Here is a 27,544-nt window from a genome sequence, read left to right on the forward strand (position 1 = left end):
CGATTTTAATAGAAATAATTTCTCAAAGTCAGCTCTGTTAGAAAAAAGTTTTTGAAAGCCAGCCATAATTTATTCTAACTATTTTATTACTACTTATGTTATACTTATACTTCAAAAACAATAAAAAATTTTTTTTAGGGATTGTTATTTTAAATGCATTTAAATGTTTCAGTAACATGAAAAGTTATTCAAGTATAGTTAGAAGTTATTTTGATGAGATTTTAAAACAATTTTCCACTGTAGTTTAGTGAACGACAAAAAAAGCGCTCAAAATATTTTATCCTACGACCTGGTGGACGAAAAAAAAACTTTCTGTTGTCGAGTCGCACACCACTTGGATACATTTTAACGTCCTGTCCAGGATGTTACTTTTAATTTTTTTTTAAACGTCTTGTTAAGAGCGTTTTGACTAGTAATTTTTTAGTGTTACTTTAGAAGTATAATTAACTATATAGACATTTTACAAGGTCATGAAAATCATACTTTTTCTTACCAAGACAAATTAACAACTATGGTCATAACTTAGTAGTCGTCAAGGTATACACTGATGCACACTAGTGTACACGAAATTTATTTTAGGGTGCACGAAGCTTTTGAGGTACACGAAACGTATTTTGGGGTGCATGAGTTTTTTCGTTCATGCAAAAAAGAACTATATGGTTTATTAATTTTAAGCGATAAAGTTTAATAGTAAAGCCAATTACAGCCCTGATAATTCATTTTAAATCCCCTATATTAGATAACTTTATTAAAAATTGACCATTTTTCTACCTGCTTATAAAAGTCTAACGAGTGTGAAATTAGCTAGAATAGTTTTTTAAAAAATGTCCAAACTTTGGTTTTAATTATTTTTCTTATCTTAATAGCTAAATATTTATTTTTTATAAATTCTATATAACAGTCTTTTGTCTAAAAACTATAAAAATATTTTTTGGATTGGGGTTTTGTTTTTTGAGTAGGGCCCCTTAGAAAAAATTGTTTTTTTTTTGTTTTTTTTTTAAACCTTCTTAATTATATGCGTATAAACGGCTATAATTTTTTTTTTGTTACAAATTGTCAGTATTTTGTAAAATTTGGCCTTAATTGGGTTTTTTTATGAATTTTCTTATTTTATGAGTTTGAGTTCATAATTCATAAAATTCATAAAAAAACTCAATTAAGGCCGAATTGTACAAAACATTGACAATTAGTAAAAAAAAAATTATAGCCGTTTATACACATATTATTATGAACGTTTAAAAAAAATTATTATTATTTTTTTTTTTTCACTCAAACTTAAAACAAAAAATAAATAAAAAAAAAAACAGTTTTTTCTAAAGGGCCCCACTCAAAACCCCGATCCAAAAATTATTTTTATAGTTTTTAGACAAAGGACCGTTCTTTAGAATTAAAAAAAAAGTTTTTAATTAATTGGCTACTAAGGTAAGGAAAATAATTAGATCCAAAGTTTTGACAGTTAAAAAAAAAATTTCCACCTAACATCACACTCGTAAAAGTCTAGCTAGTTTTAATGTAACGGTTTTTCCCCTATTATTTGATGACTCAGCAAATATTAAGGAAAAAACAGTTAACATTACAACCGAACCTTTATTATGCTTTAAACCTAAATAAAACTTTATAATGTAAAAAATCTTTTACTGACAAATCTTCCAAAAATTTTTTTTAAGAAATCCTCAAATACCCAACCAAGTTTGTATTCAATTTATTTTTAACTTTTTTTAATTTTGTTTGAGTTTTTTTTACAATATAAGTTACTAATATTTTATAGTAATTAGGTACACAATATTTTTAATTAGTAAATGAATACCATTTTATTTTAAAATGTAATATTAATTTAATGAGCTCAAACCAATAAACTTCTAATGGTTATAAAAGTAAAAAGGTAGTAATACTATCAGGGTAGTACTATAGTAATACTATACTAACTGTACACTCAGTCTAGTTTAAAGATTTTAAAGTTGCCACACACTCAGAATTTTCAAAGTAGCTCAGAAATTTTAATAATATCAGAATGACTCAGGTCAATTTAATTAATCAATAAATAAGTCAAGATATTTATTATATTTTTAAGTATATCAGTAATTTTTTCTAAATTTTATTCGTATATTAGATTTAACTGTTCTAATTTTAATACTTTAACACTATAAAATTCGCCACTTACGTAATTCGTCGAAAAACTGCGGGCTAAATGCGGCCCTCGAAGACAAAATCTGTTGTGGCCCACGAGGTACATTTCAATTAAAAAAAACTTCTTTCAAACAATAGAAAAAAGTTTTTGTAGTGAAAACTTGCAACTAGGGTATAACTTAAGTAATTACGCATTACCAGTGCCTTTTATAGCCTGTTTCATCACGTTTTTTGGTTAAAATAATATTTTTTTATTGATTATTACAATAATTTTCTGAAAACTGCGTCTCGCAAAAATTTATTCTGTATAGTGCGGCCCGCGAGCAAGTTTTTAAAGAAAATATTGACCCGCTACTTATGGCTGCCGACACCTGTTCTAGGGGTATATATTTTTTGCAATTTGGGTGCACAATTTTTAATCAACTTGACAACCACTGGTTATAACTCATTAGATTACCAAGGTAGTGAGCTCTTGACAAATCTACCTATTAAATCAAAAGATATCTTGATTACTTCCAGGTTGGACTAATAAAGGTTAATTTAGTACAAAAACTAATTAAATTACTTTTACATAAGAAGAACATAAATAATATTTGTATAAAGAGTAGATTAACACTGATTTTACATCTGATTTTAGTCACTTTTAAGTGTAATGATTAGGTTCCAATGGCATTGGTTAAGTCTAGATTGTAAAAAATTGTAATATTTTTATATTGTTTTATATTAGTTTATTAGTAAATAAAATATTAAATTTCCAACATTTTGTTTGTGTATATAAGCATAATAAACTCTAAATGTATTATATCAAAAAAAGTTACATGTTTAAATGATAAGCTAAAACTACAAATAAAGTGTAAAATAAGTAATAGGTTGACTTGTTTTTTTTACGAAAAAAAAAAAATAACTTTTTAAAAGTTTTTCTTTTTGCTTCTTTTCTTTTTAAACTAAGTTATAGTAAAACTTTTAAATATATATACTTGTTAAAAGCTTAAAAAACTTATAACTATAAGTGAAAGATTTACTTTTTATTCTAAGCTTAATTTTTAAATGTTACAGCTATTTTTAGACACTAAAACAAGTTTTTACTACAATTTAAATTTTTTAACATAGATTTATTTACCAATTAATTCTTATTTTTTCATTAAGATTATTAAAAAATTGAATTGTTTGCTAAAGTTATTGATAAAACATAAATTTCAAAACATTTCACGTTATAACTGTACTTTTTAACACAGAGTTCAATACATGTTTTATGTGTGTTTAACGTCAAACAACCATGCTTATTTAATTACAAGTCAAATCATTAGTTTTTGATAAACATTTTATTACTATAAATATTTATTTTTGATGTTTTTTGCTTAGAAAATGATATACATTAAAAAAGTTTAGTCGTCTAAAGAAACTTTTTTTATATTTTTTTTGAGAGTTTTTCTTTTTAAAAAGTTTATATTTCGAATGTTATTTTTTTTAGCACCTTATATTTTTTAATTTAGTGTGGTAAACGATTTAATGACTGAGAGGTCTTTTCGTACGCCCAGGTCCTTAAACCAGAATTTTTTTAGCACCTTCTTTTTTTTTCAATAAATTTACTTACTAACAAAATAAATCACATTCGATTTTTTTTATTTTATGTATACGAAACTAAGATTATATAGCAGTGTACCAGATGGAGCTTTTGACGTAATTGTGGGCAGTTAGATAAATGAAACCCTAAAACCTTCGTTTTAATTGTTTCAATTATTTGATCTTGAAAGTTGTTCGTAATTATTACGGATTTAAATGACAGCTTAGCTGTTTTAAATTTTTTTCAAACATTCACCGCGAATCAACTCAAATTGTCATTTTTTTAAACCACAGCATTAAGATTTACATTGAAAAAAGGTATAAACAAAACTGCTTTTAAAGTACTATATTGAGCTTCAACGAAAACATATACAATCCCACAAGAAAGAGAACAGTCAAAAAGTACATATTTAACCAACGTTATCAATAAAAGTGAAAATGGAAGAAAAGTCATATAAAAAAGCAGACGGTAACAGTTAGTTGCAAACTGTATTGCACAAACACATATTTGACATCAGCAAAAAACTCAGAAAAATGCTCTAAAAAATCGGAACCATGCTCATGTAAAATATAAAAATAGTTAATGAAAATGACTTCAGAAAGCATTTTTAAATTTTTGTAACTAAATTTCTACAACTAGCAAGTATTTCAAATCGTATAACAGTTACTATATTTTTTGGTGTTAAATCATTAATCTTACTTTCATTGTGTAGAATATAGATGTTCGTAGTCATTTAAAGATAGTATGAACTAGTTTACTTGAAAACACTTTCTAACTAGTATAAACCAACGGAATTCATAAGTAAAATGAAATTAGTTTAAAGTAATGTTGGTACTAGATACCTAAAGGTTAGATAAGGGGTCGGCAAACTGCGACCGCGAGCATGTTTTTATTATGAATAGGATGCTGCCTGCAATTCTGGCTTGAAAAAAATTCTGGCTTTGAAACTTACACTAGATTTTCTTAGGTTTGAAAAATAAATACATATTGAGTACAATTTACAGGAGATTTGAAAATTATACTATATATTTCGGGAATAGTAATAAAGAATTAAAACTACAACTGCGGTTCAAAAAGACTTTTATTTTTTTTAAGTTGGCCCGCGACCTTCAAATGCCTACCGACCTATAGTCTATAACAGGGTGGGCAAATTGGGCTAACTGCGGCCTGCAAAGAATAAATCTGCAGCCCGCGAGCACGTTTTATTTTTGAATGGAATGCGGCCCGCTGAGCAAAAATTTATTTCAAATTAATTTTTTTATGGTAATTTAGTTTAACTTATTAATTTCGTTAAGTCACTGCATAACATTTTAAACTATTAAAAGAATTTACTGCTTTGGCCTAAAAATGTGAAAAAGACAGATTAGCATTCGACCAGTGTTTATTTCTCAGTTTTAAAATAACTTTTTTCTTTCAACAGCAAGTTACTACCTGTGAAAAGAAAGCAAAGAGTGCTTGGATCTAGTAAGTTTTTTTTCTAATACCTATTTAGTAATTAACCTAAATGCATATGATTTCCATTTTCTACAAAAGTAATGCATAGTAATTAAATAAGATGCCATTTCTTTATAATTTAGTTTTTTTTTACATGTATTTTATACCTAAGTAACTTATATAATTGTTTTATCACTATAAATTACACTACGTCGTACAAAAAATCATTTAAAATAATATTAATACAAAAATTAATGTTTACAATTTTTGGTTTTGACGCATTTTGATTTTTTATAGGTATACTGTACACTTTAAATTAATTCCTTTGTACACCAATGTACAAAGATTCTCGTATTTTAAACTGCTTTTTTATTTTATACTTAGTAAGATTAGTCTTGTCTATGCATAATTTTTTATTATTGTTGTTTCTACATGTAATATCAAAGTGTGTACAGACCCATTTGAAACAATATTATGACATAAAATAAAACAGTTTATATTAGGTATACATTTTCATTTTTCAAAGATTATGCTTTAACAAATTAAATTTTTTCTAACTTTGCATACTCATACTTACAGATGCTGTTTTTTGGAACTACCTATTCAATACAAACTAGATTTAAGGATGGTAAATCTATTAAATTAGTATATTGTTAATCAAAGTAGTTTAATAATCTGTAGCACCAGATGCACAAACAGCTAAGTCAGGAATTTTCAAACTACGACACATCGAGCAAGCCTCTGGTGTGCGATGTATTTTTAGCTAAAAAATAACAATCGAAGTTGAGTTTTTTTTTAACAATAGCTTTTAAAATATTCATTTAATTTGATTGGGAGTAAACTTCTTAAATGAATAATTCATTACAATTAAAAAGCTATTATATTTCAAACTAAGCAGGCCACGAAAGATTTTTTCAGTAATTCTCACTCTTTACTTCAAAACACTGAGTGTTAAATTATTTGTTTTACAACCGCTAGACTTGATAAAACTGCATCATTTTTTGTAATTAAGCTTTCTAACTTTTAGATACATATACTCATAATAAATTAGACGCCAAAAACTCAAAAAATAGATGCCTTTTATTTATAACCGTCTCGCTTTGAAAATTTGATACGCTCATTTACCACAACGAAATTTTATATTCTTAATAACTTAAGCTTTAAAAAAATTAAAACTTAGTTCTAATTAATTATTCATAAATGTCATTTTAATTAAGATTTACATTTTATTGATATGAAGCAGTTTGAATAACCAATGACAGTTGTAGAAAGTTAATTTTGATAGGTTAACTAAGCAGGAAAAACTCTGTGAGGTGTTTAACAGTCTTTACTGCTTGAGATTAGTTTTAGTAGAAAACTTCAACTGTATTTTGGTAGATATACTGGTTTAAAATGCCACACTAGAAAATCAACTTACTGCAATTCTTTTAGAAAAAAATATGCACCATTCTTGAATACTTTTTAGTGGGAAGATGCTACATCATGTCCTGGACAAGACATTTGAAGGTATTCGTGATGTGCGACTCGATAACCAAAAGGTTCTTCGTGTACCAGGTCTTGTGACCAAATATTTTAATAGTCTTTTTTGTTTGTTCAATAAACTATATGTATGTTGGAAGGTGAAAGGCTGAACTTCCTTTATTACATCTTTTAAATTCAGTAAACTATTTATTTATGAAGATTTGTGATCCAAAAAATTAGAGGTGTCCTAGAACTAGTTGACCAGAGATTAGTGCTTATATAACAGTCTATCTATATGAACTGATTTTTTAGTGTTATCGTTACTTTTTTTGTTTGTTTTAAAAACATTGTGTTATAATATAATATTATATGTGAAGATTACAAAATTAATAGCTTTCCTTTATTAAAAAAAAGAACTTTCTTTTAGTTTTTAAGGCCATAGGGGGGGGGGGTAGGCCATGTTTTTTACAAGTTGATCTTATTTTATAGAGTTTTTACTAAGCTTCAAGTTGCTTTTTACCGTTTTTAAAAATTCGAATTAGTTTTTGAGATATGACCGGCCAAAGTTGGGCCGCATAACAGGTTCCTTATGGGGAATGGAAAAACTAAAACGGCAAAAAAAGACTAATGCATTCAAAATCTATCTCCTCCTTCATTTTTTAAGCAATCTTCTTCAAACTTTCACAGTCTATTCTTTATACAATAACAAAAAAACGTTATTTGTGACTTTAAAAAATTTCAAGTAAAAATACCTTTTTTTTGAAAAAATAAAAAATTTTTTGATAAAAAATCACTTTTTTTTTTTAATTTTTGTCATAAAATTTTTATTTTTTAAAATTATTAAAATTCACAAATAACGTTTTTTTCTCATAATGTAAGGAACATTTCCTGAAAATTTGAAGAAGATTGCTTGAAAAATGAAGGAGAAGATAGATTTTAAAGCCCGTTTGTAAAAACTCGAGAAAAACGGCTTTAAAGTTACCCTTTATATACCCTTTATTAAGACAACCCTTTATATAACCGGTCATAAAAAAAAAGTTACTTAATATTTTTAAAATCTAAAAAAAGCATCTGAAAGATTATGAAATTTACTATAATATAAGTCTATATGTTATTTTTGGTCAAAAAATGGCTTCTACCCCCCCCCCCCCCCCCCTATGGCCTTAAGTTGTTTACAGTTGAAAAGTTTTAATATTAGCTAAATAAACTTATCACTACTTAATCAGTGTTACTAATAAAAGAGTTTTACTACAAATGTTTAACTAAGTAAAAATGATACAATTCAATCCTAAAAATATTAAGCTAATTAAAAAAGCAGACTACGCAAAAATAAATAATAGTTATATTAATGTAATTATAATGATTAACTATCAATCAACAAATATAATCACAAGTTGAAGAGTAAAACTTTATGTACAGCTAAAAATAACAGCATTTTTGTTTAATTTGTTGCTTTTTGTGTAACCAAAGTAGCTAGACAAAAACTTTATAACAATCATCTTATTTCTACATACTTTACCAAGAAATTTTTGACAAAAGTGTAGTTGTTCATTTTCATAACATGATTAATTTTTTAATAAATTTGATGAGCTTAGCATTTTTTTCATTATTTGTTACGGTTAAAAAAATTTTTTGCAAATTTTTATATCTTTAAAAACAGTACTTTTTTGAGCTAGTTAGCACTAGAGTTCAACGAAAAATTTTAATTAAAATTACAATTTCCTTAGCACAAAATATTTCATTAGTTTATTTGTTTTCAAACTTTACTGACCATCTTCCTTATTTCCTCCCCAATTTGCTCGTTTATTATTACATGGGAACTTCTTAAACCTACTAGATTCTCTGTATGACTTGATGTTTGGTAAATTCAAGATTTTATCTAAGTAATTGTTTACAGCTGAGTATTGATTTTCATTAAACAAATCCCTGTAAAACATTTGAACTTGATCTAGAATTTCAGCAAAAGCAAAATCAACATAGCTTATATTTTTTCCAGCTAAGTAGGTATGTTCGGTTAAATAATCGTTGAATCTTTTCATCTTTTCAGGTAGTTGTTTTAAAAACATTTCTTTATTATTTTCATAGTTATTACTATAACACATATAAGTAAAAGATTTTCTAAAATCCTGAACTACTCCCTGCAATTGATCACATAAGGCGGCAGAAATTTCATCTTTTGGTACTAGTTCATGTTTCCTTGCTATATGTTGCATTATTGCCCAACTTTCTGTAAGATACATACCACTTTCATTTCTAAAATAAGGAAGGTTTGGAAATTGTAAAGGTAGCTTATCTTTGACATCTGTCCAATCTGCTCTACTGAATTCTGGTCCGTCGCCACAAACATAAAGTTTTTGTTCATAAGGAATTTCACAATACTCTAACATCAGCCTTATCGGTTCTGCCAGACCGCGCAAATCCCAATATCCTAGTAAAACTTTGTTGTCTGACATGTTATTTCAAAAAACTACTGTCCAAAAATTGTAAAATAATAAAAGGCTTAAAATTAATCAAAATAGCTTTAACAAAGTCAGAACAAGTAAAATTACTCTTATCTTACCAAGTTATAATGATAAATGAATACAACTGGAGCAAGAAAATGTCACTTAATGTCAACAAGATTGTTTTAACTTACAGTGTTAAGAAAAAAAAAAAAACTTTACTTTAAAACTTTGACATAAATTATTTCTTGAACTTTATCATAAACAAAAAAAATGATAAAAAAAATTGTTGACATTAATAATTTAAATTTTGCAGATATGTTGTTAAATGTACATTTATTATTAGATTTATTTGTTGAGGTTTTAACTGCTGTATTAAATACTTTACAACTTTCTGAACTTTACCTGAAAAATCAACTATGTTTTTCAGACTGACTTTGTCCAGTGATAAAACAACATGTTGACAAACTGGTTTTAGAAACTAAGAAGCAAAAAAGTATTCCATTAAACATATATTGGTTGACCCTAGCTTAAAAGCAAGCTGGAGTAACCTAAAAATAGTTAAGTTACTATAAATTTACCTGAGTTATTTGAAAAATAGGGTAAAAACTCTTCAAAGCAAAATAACTAGCCTGATTGACCAAAAACTATTAACAAGCCTGAGTTTAATTTTAAAGTTAAAAAAAATTGAAAACATAATATAGTTTACCTTATATTATTATAAACTTATAACTTTTATGTTGTTTATAATGAAGCAGATTCTTAAAAGAGTTTGTTTGTTTTTAAACAAATAAGAACTAACTAAACTTTTTTTTTTTAACATTTTGATAGGTATTCTTCAATTTGTTTATATAACTAAAATCAAAGCTTAAAGCAATGGGGGTTAATTTGGTTTTTACAAGTTTATTTTATTTTGTACAGTTTTATACTATTATAAGACACTTTTTATTGCCTAACTCTTAATTAAATTCAAAGTTATTTTTAGATTAAAGTTGGTGAGTTCATTATGGAAGGCATAAAACACAAAATCAAAAAAGGCTATTGTTTATGTTTCTTTTTATAATTTTTGCAGTTTGTCAGTCACAAATATAAGAATGTTACTATAATTATAAAATTTTTCATAAAAAAAAAATTACTGAAAAACATCCTTTTTTTAATATCTTAAATATTCTTAACTATAAATTCTTTAAACACTTAAGGAATATTTTTGAAACTTGAGGTCACTTTCATTTCCATACATGCAGTAACTTTGTCAAAACAAAATTATTCTGCTAAAAAAAAATTCTGTGGCGTCATAATTACTCGGTGGATGGCCTTGAAACTTAAGAGTGCTCCTATTAAAGTTTTCATTAGTGAGTATAACTATTCAAAAATATAAATTTAAGGGTTTGTTAACAAAAGATCCTAGCAAAACAAGTTCACTGGAATACATAATAATAAAAAATTATACAGAACCCTTTCTTTATTACACTAAACATGTTTCTGTGAGTTAATGGATTAACACTCTTCAACAGAGCTCTGTAAAAAAATAAATACAGTTAGGAAAGAATAGAAGCTAAAGTAGGTTTAGCTAACTACTAATACATGTGTCTATAAAAATAATTGCTATAGATTTTTATAAGTTATTGATAAAAGATACATAAAATACGTTATTTAAGTCCAACTGTTATAAAACTATATAATATTTGTAATTAACAAGTCTAAATTAAATAAATTAAAGTAAAAATAGAAAATTAAATAACAAATCATAATATAAACTACTTACATGAAATCAAGACGTTATTGTCACAATACTTTTGTTACAATATTATTGTGAGTAATTATTAGATACTTTTTGAATAACTAGAATCTTAATATAAGTATTTAAAGGACCATATCTCAAAAATAACTAACTTCAAATTCAAAAAGAAAAAAAAGAGAGCATAAGGTCTAATTTATAAGATTATGATGATCAAAGAAAATAAGAATTCATTTAAAGATAATTCAATATTAGTGTTCTACTAGATCAAAATTCTGGATGTCAATGAAAAAATGGCATTTTCTGGTTCTGGTTGGAACTAAATTTAGATACAAAATGTGGATCTTTAATTTTAGTAAGGTCAATCTAGAACCAGTTTCAAATCCATTAAAAAAATTATTTTAATATTTTTTTGAACTAGATTTATAGTTTAAAAACTACTTAGTGTTGAAAGCATTAGCTAACAAAGCATTTGTAATTTTTAAGATTCTAGGTTTTCTCAGAATTAAAGGTTAAGTAGCCACCTTGCCAGAAAGATTTACTTTTTTACTCATTTTTAACTAATCAAAACGCTCAAAATCTAAAATCCCCTAAAATACACATTAAACAAGTAACAGTACTAGCGTTTTACACCAGAGCAAAGAATAAAATATTTTTTCTAAAACAAAAACTAGTAAAGCACTATAGTAATAACTTTACGAAAAAAACTCAAATTAAAAAAAATCATATTCAAATTTTAAGCTTTTTAAACAAAAAACAAACTTTCTGAACAAACACTTGTAATAAAAAAGTTACTTTTAACTTATACAAGCTTTAAATTAACAATCCTAGTTTTTAAGACAGAATAATAAAATATAAAAAGCGGTATGTAGTATGTACGTACTATGTATCAATTAATTCAAAATTAAGTCTTCTATTAATATCAGGTGTCAAAAAATAACTAACATACAAAATAGAAACTTAAAATGCTCAATTCAAGTAAAAACTAATACAAAACTCATAGTACGTAAAAAAAAATGTTTATTTTTTTAACTCAACGAAACATTTTAAAACTACAGTTCGTAAAAAGCTTTTATAAACTTTAAAACAATAAAATAGAATTACAATTTCAAATCAAATTAAAAAAAACTTTTTTGTAAGAAGTTATGTAACCAGCGATAGATACTAATATAGTTTATTTTTAAGTATTACAAATACTAACTAACTTATATTAATAACTCTGTAATAAAAACTCTAATAATAGAATTGAAGTGAAATAAAGGAAAATTATATTTTATAATATATTAAAAGAAATCTAAGAGTATTTCTTAGACCTATAGTTATTCTAAAACTTTAACAAACTTAAAGTAAGAAACCTATATTAAATATCAAAAAAAAAAAGATATATGCAATATAGATTAAAATTTTAGCTTAAGAATAAAAAAATCTTTTTTAAAGATTTTTTATACATAATTACTACCAAGGCAATTTTAATAATTTAAAACCCAAATTTATAAGAGTGAGTAATTATAAATAAAACAATTTTTTTTAGCTATATTTATAGACAAAAATAAACCAAAAATAACTTAAATTTATTGCTTTTCCTTTTCTTTAAAACTTAAAAAAAAAGTTGCGCTAACTAACCACTCACCAGCTTGTCTCATTTTTCAGTGCAGACATTTTAAGAATGACAATCGTTGCGTGAGCTAAACACCAATTCGCTGTAAAGTAGAGTAGAGACTTAATCGTTAAAAAGAATCGCAATTTAGGATCACCAACATAGAAGTAATAAGACTTTGTGGTATCACCACTATGTCTGTACTCTGTACCAGGGGCGTGTCTAGACTTTTTTCAAAGGGGGTTCACAATTTTTTTTTTTAATTTTCACGCTTAAGTACGCATTTCTTAGGTATGCACTGCCAGTTAAGTACGCAATATTTAGCCGAATTTTAGATAATATAAAACTTAAAGAGCCGGAAAAAAATATATTTATAATAAAAACATCTTTTAAGTAATTTAATCTATAAAAATTTAAATTTCACTAAAAAAAATGGGTAATTTCCTAAAATGATGTTGCACCAATATTAAGCTAAAATTATATTAAATTCAATGTTGTCATTTTTTTAAGTAATCTCTTTTACCATAGTTATATGCTGTAAAGTATATTTCATAAATACATAAATAAAACTTATTTTTCATAAACAAATAAGAATAAATATTTAATTGCTTTTATTTTTAGAATAAAGCAAATGATACAATAACTTATATACATTACTATGTTGTAAAATAAAATCAATTTAGTATTTTAGTTTATAACAAATGAATTTAATTCTAACTATGTATTTTTATAGCTTGTTTAAAACGAAGTATAATTTTAGATCAATCATCAGAGCTTAAAATATTGATTTTAAGCCTAAAATTATGGTTCAAAAAGATATTAAACACAATATAATTTCAGCTTGATATTGGTGTGACATCATCCTAATTAATTACCAAAGATGTTTAGACTTTTACAACTAAATTAAAAATTCTTTAAATTATTATCAAATGTTTGCCTGATGGTACAGAAATTCTAATAATGATTTTGAAAACTCTCTGATTTAAAAACTTCAAAAAATCAAGAATTAACTTTGTGGCCTACAGATATACAAAATAAAACAACTTTGATAAAAAAATATTAAAATATCATTAAATGATACAAGAATAAACTGAACTTTTCAAGGTTTAAACCCAGTTGGTTGACACATAAACAAAAAACATAAATTCTAAAGTACACAAGCTTCACACAGCATTATTATATACAACCAATTAAGTAAAATAAAATTTAAGTGATTATATTGGACATTTTTTAAGTAAAACTGTACTTACTAGTTCAAAAACAATACTGTATTAAAAGTTATTTACACTAAGTAACAATTTATAGTTGGATTGGAACTAAGAGCATCTTAGTAAAAAGTTTCCTGGAAAGAAAATGCTACTTTAAAACTTTTACCTATTATGACGTCACAATTGAAATTTTATTTAGAATCTTTTTCAGCTGGGCAAAAAAGAGCATTTTTTGTTAAGGAAACTTTTTAATCTTTCAGTGTTATAAATTCAACATTCATTATTCAAAGTTTATTTAATAACCAAAACAAATTCAATAAACAAACAACGTTTTTAGTGATATTCAAAGAATCTTTTTTTCTTTTTTCTTTTCTTTTTTTTCAGGGGGTTCCTAGGAAACAGGAAACCAGTCAAAACACGCCCCTGCTCTGTACTCTTAAACAGCGCAAGCTTAGTTATTTTCTAAAAGTGGGCAAAGAGCGAATCCCAAAGCATTTGCTATACAGCGACTTAGTCGTTGGCACTCGTAACCGCGGTCGTCCAATACTTCGTTTTAAAAAAATCTGAAAGCACAAATTAAAAACCTGAATGTCAGCACTAGATAAAAATTGAGAAAACAGTACAAAATTTTTGATTTTGTCACAAAAATCATTTCACAGAAATATACTATGTCTACACTCATTATTTTTAAAAGTACAATTTTGTTGAATATATGAGAACCAAAAAAACTTAAAACATATTCGAAAATTTAGAAAGAAGTACGAAATCTTTGAGTTTGTCAAAAACCGAAAGCATTTTATAGAAATATATCATGTTTACACTCATTATTACATGTTTACATCGTAAGATCAAAAACAAAACGTAAACAAATTAAAATATATACATATAGGAGATAAATACTGTTCGAGCCTTTTTTTGCTTTTTTAGCTTTGCCTCTCCGATAAGAAATTTTGCTTATTTACTATGATTCATTTGTATTACTTGTTGTTACATATTGTTTTAAGTTTAGCATCAATGTTGTTAAGTTGCTGTTAATCCAGTCTCTAATTGGCTAAAAACTAAGTTTGCTCTGACTGGCTAAAAAATTAATAGAAATATGAAGTAGTAGAAATCCATTTGCCACTTATAACCTTAAAATAAAGTTGCATTTTTTTGAATCAAAAATGTAATTTTTATGGATAAAAGCTATCTTGATTTACAACAAACTAAGGTGATTTCATGCTAAAATTAGAAAAAATATTTTAGTCAAAATCGTTGAGATTTTTTTGTGAATGTGCTGACCCCTGGGTTTAAATCTTGCAACATTCAGCTTGGAGCCTTATTAAGACCCCTACACAATCAGGCCACACAGGTTACAGTTGATTAAGCTAGTATACCTAAAAATATTGTTGTACAAAAACATAATAGTATTCTAAAAAAAAGTAGTCTTCTTTTGAGTTAGCACTTTGAACAAAACTAAAAAGTGTAAACTGAACATGATGTTTCGCCAAATTTTTTTTTGTTTGTTTGTAAGATAGTTTTTGCTTTTAGTAATCTAGTTTAATCAAAGGTCAAATATTAATGGGGCAGGTAAAATTAGAAATGATGTAACACATTCGCTTTTGTATAGAAAACGTTGCTGCAAAGGATATTGTTACAAGTGTTACATCATGTTTAATTTAGGTAGGTTTCAGAATAGCACAGCGACACTTTAGCACGGTGTAAACTTTTGCAAGGTGCGTCGTTTTAGTATGGATTGTCACTTTTTTATGAAACGTCACTTTTGCACAGAGTGTAACTTTTGCGCATCGTCTTTTTTGCACGGCTTAATTTTAGAACGAAGTGTCACTTTTCACTGAGTGCTACTTTTGCAACATTTTAGCACTTTGGGTTAATTTTGCACGAACTAAAACTAGTGTTTTTTAATGTAGAAGTTTTACTAAACATTTTTATTTTGCGGTTTTGAAAACAATTGTAAATACACTCTAAGTTTGTCGAAAGCAAAGTTTCTTTGAAATTTGTCTATTAAAGTTTTAAACTTTTTAACAACATTGTAGATACAGATACACTATTTAGCACTTTCTAGTTGTCATAGCTTCCTTTTTAACAGTATTTAATATTAAGGCTAAAAATTTTTAGGTTTGTTACTTAATAATCACATACATTTAAAACTAATTTAGTAGTACCATAGTATAATAATGATAATAACTAGTCAATACCATAATTAAAAATTAAAATGAAGAAAGCTAACATTTTTAAAACTTTGTAAAGTAACTCAAGGATACAAAGTATCAGAACTGTTAAAAAAAAGTATGCTTTTAGTGAATTTTAGTGTATTATAATTAATAGATTTGATAATAACAGTTATTATAGTTTATAGACAGACTAAAAAATTCGCTCAAAATGTTTAGTCCAGGACTTGATGCACGAAGAACTTTTCGGTTATCGAGTCGCACACCACTTGAATACATTTTAAAGTGTTGTCCAGGACAATAAATACTTAATATTTTTTATTTTTTTTATTCCTTATGTCATGATAATAGTTTACAGCATTGAAAAGTTTTATATTTGTATTTTTTCTTAAGCAAAGTAGTTTAGTAAAACTTAAAAAGGCTTTAAATATTAATAGAACCTTAATTAAATTATTAAAACTGAAAACTTTATATAAAACTTTGAAAAAAAACTACATATACTGAAACACTATATGAAGCATATTGCTCTATATACAGAGCTTAATTGTTAAGTATAATTTATTTTACAATTGTCAATTCAAGCTAACGCCGTTTCACCTATAGGTTCCTCAGAGCTTTTTAAAATTGACAAACGACGTTAGCTTGAATTGACAATTGTTAAATAAACTATCCTTAGTAAAAAATAACTATAAATTTTCCAAATATTGAAATTGATTTCATACAACATTAGTTTATTCTAGATTAAATATAGTCTGTGTTTTTGAAAGTAAGAAGACATGTTGAAATTTAATTTTTAAGTAATTTCATATAAAAAGGTTTGATTTATAGAACTTTTGCCTTAATGATATTCTCAACTTTTATACATTAGAAATTACTTTAATGTGATTTATAAAGTCAAAATAAGTAAAAAATGATATGTCTGGTTTTTACAACAATGTTATTGTAATAACAATTGAGTTTGTAAAGTTTTTTACTGATTCCATTAAAAATAGCCATATCTACGTATTTAAAAACCGTTTTTAGATAACAAAGATGGAATAAGGACTAAGTTTGTAACAATTATAGCAAAAAAGAATAACTTTAAGTTTTTTTAACTTTAAAATACTTATAGAATAAATGAATCAAACTATCTGTTCAAAAGATAGTAGCCAAGCTGTACAAGAATTACATAAAACTAGTTTATTGAGTTTCTTTAAATTCAAACTGTGTGTACTAAATATAAACGTTTTTTGTATGCTATTTTTTATAGAGTAAGTAATTCATAACTAATTTTATTAGTACTCCTCTAAAGAAACATGTCAATGTAAAAATACTTTTTTGCTCGGTATTACAAAAATAGTTTTAATCTAACAACAATTTTCAAAAAAAAAAGATATTGAAATTCAAATTAAATTTGCTTATATTTTTAAAGAATATTAAAAGTTTTTGAAATTTCAATAAATACTACAAAAGTTGAAACTGTTGTAAACTTTATATTTTCTTTAAAGTTCGAAAGTAAAAAAATAGAAATAAAATACTTTTAGAAAATATTTAACTTTTTAGCTTTTTGTTTTCGAGTGTTGAATACTTCTTAGAAAAAATAAGTTTGCTTTTTTGGCATTTAAACTTCACCTACTTTTTAGCAAAACCAACATATTTAATTGTATCTGTCTTAATAAAAAAGTTAAAAATAAGTTAAATTTTACAACAAGATAACTATTAGCATAGTTAAACGTATATATTTTTTGTTTTTGAGCTTTAGTAATACTAATACAGTATACTTTTAACATCTAACTTTGTATGTTTTATTTTATTCTAACAAGCAATCTGTTTTACAAACTTTAAAAAACTTTATTACATTAAATTTTAAATAAAGATGTCGGTAATTTAATTTTAAATTTTATTAATTGCAATCATCAAACTTTTGTTAAACTATATTTTAAAAAAGTTACATACAAGTTATTGCTTTTTAATAACTTAAAAAATAAGTAAAGCAATTAAATTTTTATTGCACCATGCACACAAAACTATTTCCGGTTTCTTAAGAAAAAAGCCCACAAAGTTTCCACAATTTTGAATAACTTATCTTTTGTTTATACTTTTCTAAAATAGAAAGTTGTAACAAATGTTATCAATAAAAGTGTAGTTACTAATTTTGAAATAGTTTTAGTTTGGTTTATTTTTGTGTTACATAATAAATACTTATAGAGAAAGTTGATCTGTTTTTGTGCACAATTATACTAATTTCTTTACTATGCCTATAAAGTATGAACTCAACATACTACACTAAATTTGGATTAACAGTTTATAGACAGTAAAACGACATTAGTTCAATAAAGTATGTACAAAAAACATTTACTTGGAATTGCCTAAAAGTTTGAATTTCAAGATTTAACTCCCTGCTACGTTATCTCTGATTTATAAACTTATTCAAACTTTACTGTATAAGCAAAAATATTATAAATGCTAATTATTAGTTATATTATAAACAATAGTCATTTCATAAACCATGTTTGTAAAACTTTTGTTAATTACTTTTATACATGTAATAAAAAGAAAGGTTGTTTATTATTTATTTTAATTTAGGAATTTAACTTTTATCAAAAGTTTATTTAGTTAATATAATAATGTATACATCAAGTTCATCAGAAGATGAAAGTAAAATTTCCGAAGATGATTTTGTAAAAGTGTTAAAAGAGGCTACGAAAAATCTAGGTTTAAACCATGAGCAAATTGTTGGACTAAGTATAGTAAAAAAAATTAATAAAAGGTACAAAAAAGTTAGTTGGATAAAGTTAGTGGTCAAAGTTTTAGGTGCAATAGCTAGTACTTGTTTTTTACTAGCAGCAATTAGTTTATACCTAGTTGTATCAAAATCTACGTTAGGAAAACAAATCGCTAAATTGTGAGTTTTGTTATTTACTAAATATCTTATAAATATTTAAGTATACACAAATGAAGCCACCCATTTAAAATTAATAAAAGATATTTTACAACATAAGAACTCATAGTTTTTTTTAGATGTTTAAGATCAAAAATTTTATACTTACTAAAAAAATTCTTAAGGTTATTTATTATAACTTTAAGAATACTCTGTAGGATGTAAAACAATACTGTTTCATTTAATTTTAAACAAACTTTACTAAATTTTTATATATACGTCAGATGATAATTTTAGATATTCTGTAAGTTATATATATATATATTTATTTATTCTATTAATTATTGATGATATTTAAACTAATTAATAAACATACACGTAATATAAGATTATAAATCGTACTACTAAACGTTTTTACTGCCATATTTACCAAATATATATATTGTTATATTTAAAAAAATAACTGTTGTAAATTTACTAGTTCATGGTTAGTAAAAACTTTTAGGTTAAAGTTTAAAAGAAAATGCACTAGATTTAAAAACATGTGTTCCTGTTTTAAAATATTCATAAAAAAAAAACTACTATTTTTATTTCGTAAATACAGAGTAATAAAAGATGTAGACAACGACGAATGTGCAGTTTCAGCTGGAGAAGGAATTTCAGACTACTTTCGACCACCAGTTGATTGTAATTTGTGTAAGGACGTTAAAGGACTTACCGTTGTTGACAATATAACGCCTGTTAGTTTTCTATAGTTTATCAAAAATTTTTGAAAAAAATCCAAGTCTATTTTAAATTTTTTGGACGTACTAGTTAATGAAGGAATATGTATTAATTAAGATTTTTTATTTTAATTTGTTTTGTTTGGTATCAGTAAACAATATGCTTATAAAAAACAAAGCTATTGTTTAATTTCATTTTAAACTGTACTATAAAATGCTGATTTTAAACTTTATTTTAGCTTTATTATACATATTTTAATTAATAACAAAAAACTTTGTTTTATAAGATAAGTTTTAGTTTTTATCTTAAAACATTTGTATTGCTTTAGTATATACAATGAAAATAGGTTTTTTTTCAAAGTGCAAATTGGTTAGATATAAAATTTAAAATGATTTTATCAAGTCCTATCATATGTTAAATAACATAAAAGGCCTTCTACGTTCGTTTTTTTTATTGGTTTTAGTCCGAGTATACCTTTTTTGAATAAAAAAAAAACTATAAGAGCGTGTGTTCAGAAACTAAATAATAATTTTAAACTAATTAGCTTTAAGTTTAATATTAGAAAAAATTTAAAAATAAGAAAAATTGTTGAGGTTTTTTAGAATACTTTCTACAAGCTATCTTTCTATCAAAGCTATTTAGCAATACAAGATCTTGATTACATATAATGAAACCATCAACAAAAAAATCAAATAATTTTTGATCAATTAATATGTGTAATTAGATTAAAAAGTTTGAGACTAATATCCATTTGTTACGCCTGTGTTTTCAACTTGTAAATCAGACTCGATGTATCTAGATAAAAAGTTTAACTTTATTTGTATAAAGCTTTTATTTATTTTCATTTAAACTTCAAAATAAAAAAACGTTCTCTATTTTTTATTTATTGTTTTTTTTTACATTAGAAAAAAAAAGTGTTATAAAACTCTTTGACTATTTTTTAGAAATTTACAGCTTTGGTCTTACAACGTTAAATCAATAATAATGTTAAAAGTGTAACGTTATGTTTACGCTTTTACGATTAATGGCATAGTCTTGAAACAAAAGCATAGTTTGTCACTAGTTGAGAAAAAAACTTAAGTTTTACTGTAAATATACTTAAATGTTTTCTTGTAGAACAAACAGTTGTTACAGTTTAAACAGCTAACCCTTTTATGTACATAGAGCATAGAAGCCTCTCAAAGTTTATGATCATTATCTCAGGAGAGTAAAAAAATAAAAATATTAGGTGTGAATTGATGCCTATTAAAAAACACAAAATAAAAATTTATAATTTTTAAAAGCTTTTACCAATAACTAGTAACGAATTATTAAGTTCAGATAGACGTGCAATAAGCATATGATAAAACAGCTAGTTTTTAATTTATGTAGTTTATTGAACGACAAAAAATACGCTCAAAATATTTGATCCTAAGACCTGGTACACGAAAAAATCTTTCGGTTATCGAGTTTCACACCACGTAATAGTTATCATACTATTCTTATATGAATAATAGTTTTTCATTTTCATTCACTTATAATTGGGTTAATTTGTGTTACAGAATCGTTAAGAGATAATAATGAAAACTATTGAGCACTTACTATATACAGTGTATCATTTTAAACACTTAATATTATTTTTTTTATTTAATATCTTATTAATTTACTTTCTTTCGCAAGTTTTTCGATTAAAACTTAATCACATTGTAAATTACAAAAAATAAAACTAGCTGTTATGGGAGATAAATATTTTTTTAATAGTTTTAATGTTTAAAAATAAAGTTTTACTAAAACTTGTCCAAGTATTTTCAATGAATTACTAAAGAAATTATAAATTCAAAAATGTCAAATTAGATTAAACTTAACATTTTTCTGATAAAAAGTATAATAACACAAGGAAAAATTTTTGAAGGAAGAATTTCATAAAAACTTTTCGTTTACAATGAAACCATTATTAGTGAAAGGTGGTCAAAAAGACTGGAATGCTAAGAATGTTTTTAGTTTGGAATACTTTAGATCAATTTACCCTAAAAAATCTCAAGTAAGAAAGTACATTAAGTTTTGTAAGCTAAATTTAAAAAGGATTTTGATAAAGAATGTTAAATTTTGTGTATATTTAAAATATTTTTTTGTTTACTAAACTAAGCTTTTTATAAAAAAATATTTCAATACCAAACAAACCAGAAAAATTAAAAATTAAGTACTTTATTGAGACTAATGAGTGAAAACAACATTTATCTTTAAAACAGGCCCTTGAGAGAGTACAAAGTGACTGTCAATTTTTTCCTTATAAAACTAATTTTAACTCCCTAGGAGAAGTTTTACAAATGTCTAAGGAAAGAGAGGAAGGAAAAGGAAAGCCTTGGTATATTGGGTGGTAAGTTTAGTTAATTAAAAAACAAATAGCTCTTATTAAAAAAAATAACATTAGTTTGAGACTTCATTTTAAATATATATTTTTCATATACTTGAACTTTAAATCTCACAGTAATAAAATTTAGACTAAAACTTTAAAATGGTTTAAATAGTAACAACATATTCAGTTATAAAACAAATAAATGATTAAAGACATATATTCTTAAAGTATTTGTTAGTAAAACTTAATTTGTTAAAGTAGATTGTTTACAAAATTACTGAGTATAATATCTTAAAATTATAGTCAAAGCAAACTTGTAAGTTTTCAATTAAAAAAAAAAAATCCTATACTTTTTATATATTATAGTTAACATATTATCTAAAAAATGCACTTAATTCGAAAAATTAAAGTATATTTGTTTCAAAATTATCAAATAATAACTCTTGAAGTTTACAACTTACATAAAAGTTGATATTTTTCATTTAAAAAACTGTTTTTCACACGAATTTCAACTAATTGCGTTTCGTTTTCCAAATAGTAAGGACGGACAATTAACGGCTAGGATCAACGTGCATCATTAGAAAGACAAATAAAATTTGTGATCAGTATTTAATTTAGAAATGTATAAAGTGCCGACGCATGGTATTTTTGTTAGTTTTGCGGAAAGTTTACAAGTATTTAACAAATTAAGTATTACAAATACTTAATGTAAGTAGATACAGTAACTAAAATAATTTAGTAAGATAAAAATACTAAAACTACAATAAATCATTTGGAAACAAAAATGTTTTTCGAAAATTTATAATTTTAACAGTTTTATAATGTCTTGTTTCAGTTTTTTTAGTTTTTATAGGTATAGTATCTGCTCTAGTGCCCCACCCAACGCGATACCGCTGAATTATATATACCTTTTAAACAATTACTTTTAGTAGAGACAAAAAGTTATTGATACTGCTGATATTGTTATGCTGCTATTTCAGATTTGTCAAAAATAAAGTCTAAAAATTAAGAAGTTGTACAAATAAACTCACTACAATTAAGAAGTTTAAAAATAAAATTAGTCTAAACTAGCTAATTTTCAAATTGCTAATGTACTACAAGTGTTTTGTATTTTGGGTTTAGTTTTATTTGATCTTTTTTAAGTCATTGGTTCTTTTGAACAAGTTTTTTAGTTGTCGAAGCAGTATTGTTTCTTTTATTTTTTTGAGCGATATACCTTTGTTAGTTTTTGTAAACTGCAAACAAGTTTTCTTATTTTTGGTTAAATTTTAGTTTGGCAAAGTTTATCCAATTTTATATCGTAGTTTTTGTTCGTTTATTTATAGTTATTTGTCTCAACTAAAAAAGATTGCTCAATTTACTGAAAAGTAAAGAGCTTATTTAAATAGAGATGTGCAAATTAAATATTTTATCTACAATCAGGTTTCAGTGACAAAAAAATTGCGACCTCTTCAAGTATAATAAAATAGTAAACTGCACATAACAACGTTGATTATCCATAATGTTATTTTAAAAACTTATTCATGCATGAAAATCTGAACAAAAAACAAAAATGTTACATATTCAAAATTCAATCTTATCAGTGTATAATGTATAATAATAATATTCGAATATGTAACATTTTAGTTTTTTGTTTAGATATTCATGCATGAATAAGTTTTTAAATAACATTATGGATAATCAACGTTGTTATGTGCAGTTTACTATTTTATTATACTTGAAGAGGTCGCAATTTTTTGTCACTGAAGCCTGGTTGTAAATAAAATATTTAATTTGCACATCTCTATGTTCATTTATTTAAAATAGTTTTATTTAAAATTATTTCAAACAGTACCTTGTAAATTCTGTGCTGTATCTTTTTTGTCTATTGTTAAAGCCTTGTTGTATGATTCTAGTATCAATATTGTTAAGGTAGTCAAGCCTTACGTAAAGTTTTATTGTTTCATTATCAATGAGATTGGTTCTTTCTTGTTTTTTAAATATTTTGATTGTTTAATACTTTGTTGCTGTGGTTTGAAACTTTATTTTAAAACTTTTATCTTTGTCTCATTTTTTTACTTATTATGTTATTTAATAACTTTCTATTAAAATATAAGATATTTCAAAATTATTTCTTTTAAATATTTTGTGACAAGGATGGTTTATGTTAAGGTATTGGCTGATTGGTTTAAAAAATGTTTACATACTCTTGGCTTTAGTTACAAAACAGCTGCTTAAAGTGCAGTGTTTCCTTTCTCTTTATTTTTTATAGTTTTATTAAACTAAATTTGTGATTAGCAAGTTAAGCGATATTTGTTAGTCTTGTTTTGTTAATTCTTGTCTCCGTTAAAAATTCTTTGTCATTTGATAGTTTATTGTGCGTGGTTATATCTTTAAATTTGTATTCATTATCGATAGAAGGATATTAAAATTTGTCTAAAGTAAAAGCCAAACTAATATACTACTAGTTTAAAACAATAACTTATGCACAATTTTTAAAACTCATTTTCGTAGTCACCAACTTAGCAGAAATTTAAAAATAACTGATCATATATATAAGATATTGGTCATTTAACATCTATTTACCAACTTAATTTTTTGCTTCCTGATTGCAAAAATTTCCCAAACTTATATCATTTACTTTATTAAGTATTGATCCAGTGTTATATTTTAAACGGGTAGGTGTCAAATAAGCACGGAGGGACACTTTTGCACGAGGGGTCACTTTTGCATAGATTGACATTTTTGCATGAGTTTAAACTTGTTTTGTTCTATTTTTTTAATAAAAACTTACCCCTACCCTTGGTCGTAACTTTTTTTCATATCGATCAATTATTTTTTATTTGCTGATTTTTTTTTTTCATTTTTTACTTATTATAATTTTTTTTCACTGTCACTGTCACTAACAGTTACCATTGGTCGGAAATTTTTGTCATTGTTATTCTTTTATTTTTAACTTGTTTTTATTACTATCATATTCTTACTTTCGTGCAAAATTGACTCTCCGTGCGAAAAGGACCTCTTGTGCAAAAGTTTCTTGTATATATTTGATTCGTCTCGATTATAAACATCGATAGTATACAAATCAGTATAAATGTTAATTAGGTAACTAAAGTATAGTCTTAAAATGAATAGTACTACAGTAAATATATTATAAACAAAACTTACTTGAACCCAAAAAATTAATATTTTAAACAGAAATCAATTAAAGAAATATTAACATAAAGGTTGAGTTTAAAATATAAAAGTAAGCAAAAACTTTAACAACCAAGAAAAAACGTTACATTAACTGAAATACTCTGTAAAAGTTCCTTAAGTTTCGAAGTTTTAAGAAAAAAAATATCCATTAATTTGTAATTAGTTATAGACTATTAATTGAAGGAATTAAAAAACGTGTAGTTGTAAAACAGCAGTTTCTTTACTAGTGAAAATTGTATTGTTTAAAGAAGTACAACGATAAAAGTCAATTAATTTAATATTTTAGAATAGTGTCATACTGTATTAGATACATGTATAAATAAAGCTGTTTTTTTAGTATTGATATGAAATTAATAAAGCTGAGTGTTATCCTTATTTTTAGAATTTTTGATTAGGTGTCATTTATGCCTTGTGTTATCAATTTTAACCTTATACACAAATATTTTACACAATATAACTAATCTAACTTATTAACTACCTTTATTTACCAAACATTGAAAATTGAATGCGTATATTCATCAATATTCTTATTTATACTGATAGCCTATATTATAAAACTTAGTATTTTATTCTAAAACAAATTTATCTACTTACTTTTTTTTAATTAATAAGAAAAAGTCTAAATAGCGCTATAAATAAATTTGTTGTAGTTTTGTTCATTTCTGAATTGGTACAATTAATAATTTTTATTTAATAAAATTTAAAATTCATTTAAATACATATTAAGCTGTATACTTTCCTCTTTAATTTAGGAGCAACTGTGACGGACTTACTGCTAATGAACTTAGGAAGCACTACAAAAAACCAAGTTTTCTACCATCTAACTATGAGCACGCTAGAACTGATTGGATTTTTATGGGTCTACCTGGGTATGGGGCACACATGCATGTTCGGTTACAATTAATATTCTTGATTTATTACTGTAGAAATAGTTTTTTATTAAGCGACAAAACAAAAAAGCTCAAAATAAATAGTCCTAGGACCTGGTGAACGAAGAACCTTTCGGTTATCGAGTCGCACACCACGGATACCTTTTAACGTCTTTTCCGGACAAGGGAATATTTTAATATAAAATAAAGTTAAAGCATTTTTGAGCTACACATTAAAACGTATTTATTTTAAATTTGTTTATATTTTGTATTTATGGCTCAAACTGAAGGTCAACTAAGTTTTGTCAAGTTAATAAGTTTTTAAAAACTAAGTTCATTACTAACTACAAATTTTGATTAAAATATAAAAGAGTTGCTACATAAAGGGTACTTATGATGCTAAATTTACTCTACTCAATTTTAAAAAGAAATGTTGAATATTTTAAAAACTAATAACAAATACAGATAGACGCAATCGACATAATGTCATGGCAAGCCCAAATAAAGGGAACAAAGAAATGGGTACTTATGACACCTCCGGAATGTTATAATATTTGTCCCTACAAAATGGAAATTGTTGTTGAACCTGGAGATATTGGTTATTTTTTTACTTATTTACGAAACTTTAAACAAATAGCTCTAAAAAGCTATAATAAGTTAATATTTAGCAAATTATTAATACTTTTTGATTAGGTTTTAATGTTCGTATAAGTAAAAGTGTTATATATGTAATAAATATTGTCGTCTCTATAAAAATAAAAATAAAATGAATTAAAAGCTTTAAACATTTGTTAAAAAGTGTTGAAATCTTATTCAGCTTAGATACTTTATTATTTAAAAATAGATGTTAGATAGTATCATAATTGAAATACAATAATCCTAAAATAAAGGCAATTTTATAAAACACTAGAGTAGTAGTAATAGAGCTTTTTTGGTTGTTTACATTTTCAACAATGTTTTTTCTGACTTAACTTTAATTTTCGATCATTTGGTAAATTTTTTAACGGAAGTTTTGACCAGAGTGTTCTTTATTGATTAAATGGTTATAAAGTATGCTTTATATAAATAAAACAATAACATTTTCGTTTATATATGCTTTCTATAAAAATTCGTCAAAAGTTAGAAAAAAATTACTAATGAATATTATACTATACACAAAGTACTAAGTAACTATTATCTAACTTGAAGAAATTTCATAAATATAAAACTTAAGATATTAATGTGATGTAAATAAACACAGAAAAAACATTCTCTTATAATAAAATTTTAGTTTATAATTAAATTAAAAAATTTCATGCATTGTTTAACAAAATATTTATTCTTATAATTAGTTTTATCATCAAGTAAAAACCTTATAATTGCTTGAATAAACTAAACTATGCGAGTTTTTATCCAAAAAAAGTTGTTTAATTTTTTTTGCTAGTGTTTCTAATTAAAGAAAGTTAACATACTGTTAAAATTTTTGGCAGTTGTTTTGGACACAAACCGTTGGTTTCATTCAACTGAAATTATTGGAAATGAAACTAGTATAGTAATAGGATCAGAATTTTTTTGATCATAAAGAAAATTGTCAATTTCATCACAAACATTTACAACTACACAGAAAATTAAGGAATCAAATAGAAAAAAAAGGCTGTTCTTTATATTAAAAAAAAATAATTTCAAATATATTCGTTGTGTTTTTTTTCTTTGGAAAAAGAAGAATGTATGCATTTTCAACGCTGTTTAGAAGTGTTTTATAAAGTATTTACTATTAGATTTGTAGATATAGATTTTTAAAACCAAGTAAAATTTTCTTTTTGCTAAAGTATTTAAGATGTTATGAAGTAAAATATATTT

The 27,544-nt window shown here is 24.9% G+C and overlaps 1 protein-coding gene and 1 pseudogene across 1 annotated transcript; one reads left to right on the forward strand and one right to left on the reverse strand.

Moving 5' to 3' along the window:
- Positions 1-7,986: 7,986 nt before the first annotated feature.
- LOC145834638 (glutathione S-transferase Mu 5 pseudogene) lies at positions 7,987-9,048 on the reverse strand (annotated as a pseudogene).
- Positions 9,049-18,311: 9,263 nt separating this feature from the next.
- LOC145833936 (uncharacterized) lies at positions 18,312-27,329 on the forward strand. Its single transcript, XM_082941211.1, has 7 exons — positions 18,312-18,625; positions 19,206-19,341; positions 21,216-21,344; positions 21,553-21,680; positions 25,589-25,724; positions 26,171-26,303; positions 27,175-27,329. Exons 1-7 carry the CDS (start codon positions 18,348-18,350, stop codon positions 27,258-27,260), a joined length of 1,026 nt encoding a protein of 341 aa, XP_082797337.1. The 5' UTR covers positions 18,312-18,347; the 3' UTR covers positions 27,261-27,329.
- Positions 27,330-27,544: the final 215 nt, after the last annotated feature.

This window comes from Thalia democratica, chromosome 4, assembly GCF_965202585.1.
Source record: "Thalia democratica chromosome 4, ktThaDemo2.hap1.1, whole genome shotgun sequence".
Classification (NCBI taxonomy): Eukaryota; Metazoa; Chordata; class Thaliacea; order Salpida; family Salpidae; genus Thalia; species Thalia democratica.

Bases quoted from the DNA above. Each gene is read 5' to 3' on its own strand.
- LOC145833936 (XM_082941211.1), top strand. From the start codon at position 18,348: ATGTATACATCAAGTTCATCAGAAGATGAAAGTAAAATTTCCGAAGAT. The intron at 18,626-19,205 runs GTGAGTTTTGTT...TCGTAAATACAG, and splicing joins GGAAAACAAATCGCTAAATT to AGTAATAAAAGATGTAGACA. The intron at 21,345-21,552 runs GTAAGAAAGTAC...TCTTTAAAACAG, and splicing joins TTTACCCTAAAAAATCTCAA to GCCCTTGAGAGAGTACAAAG.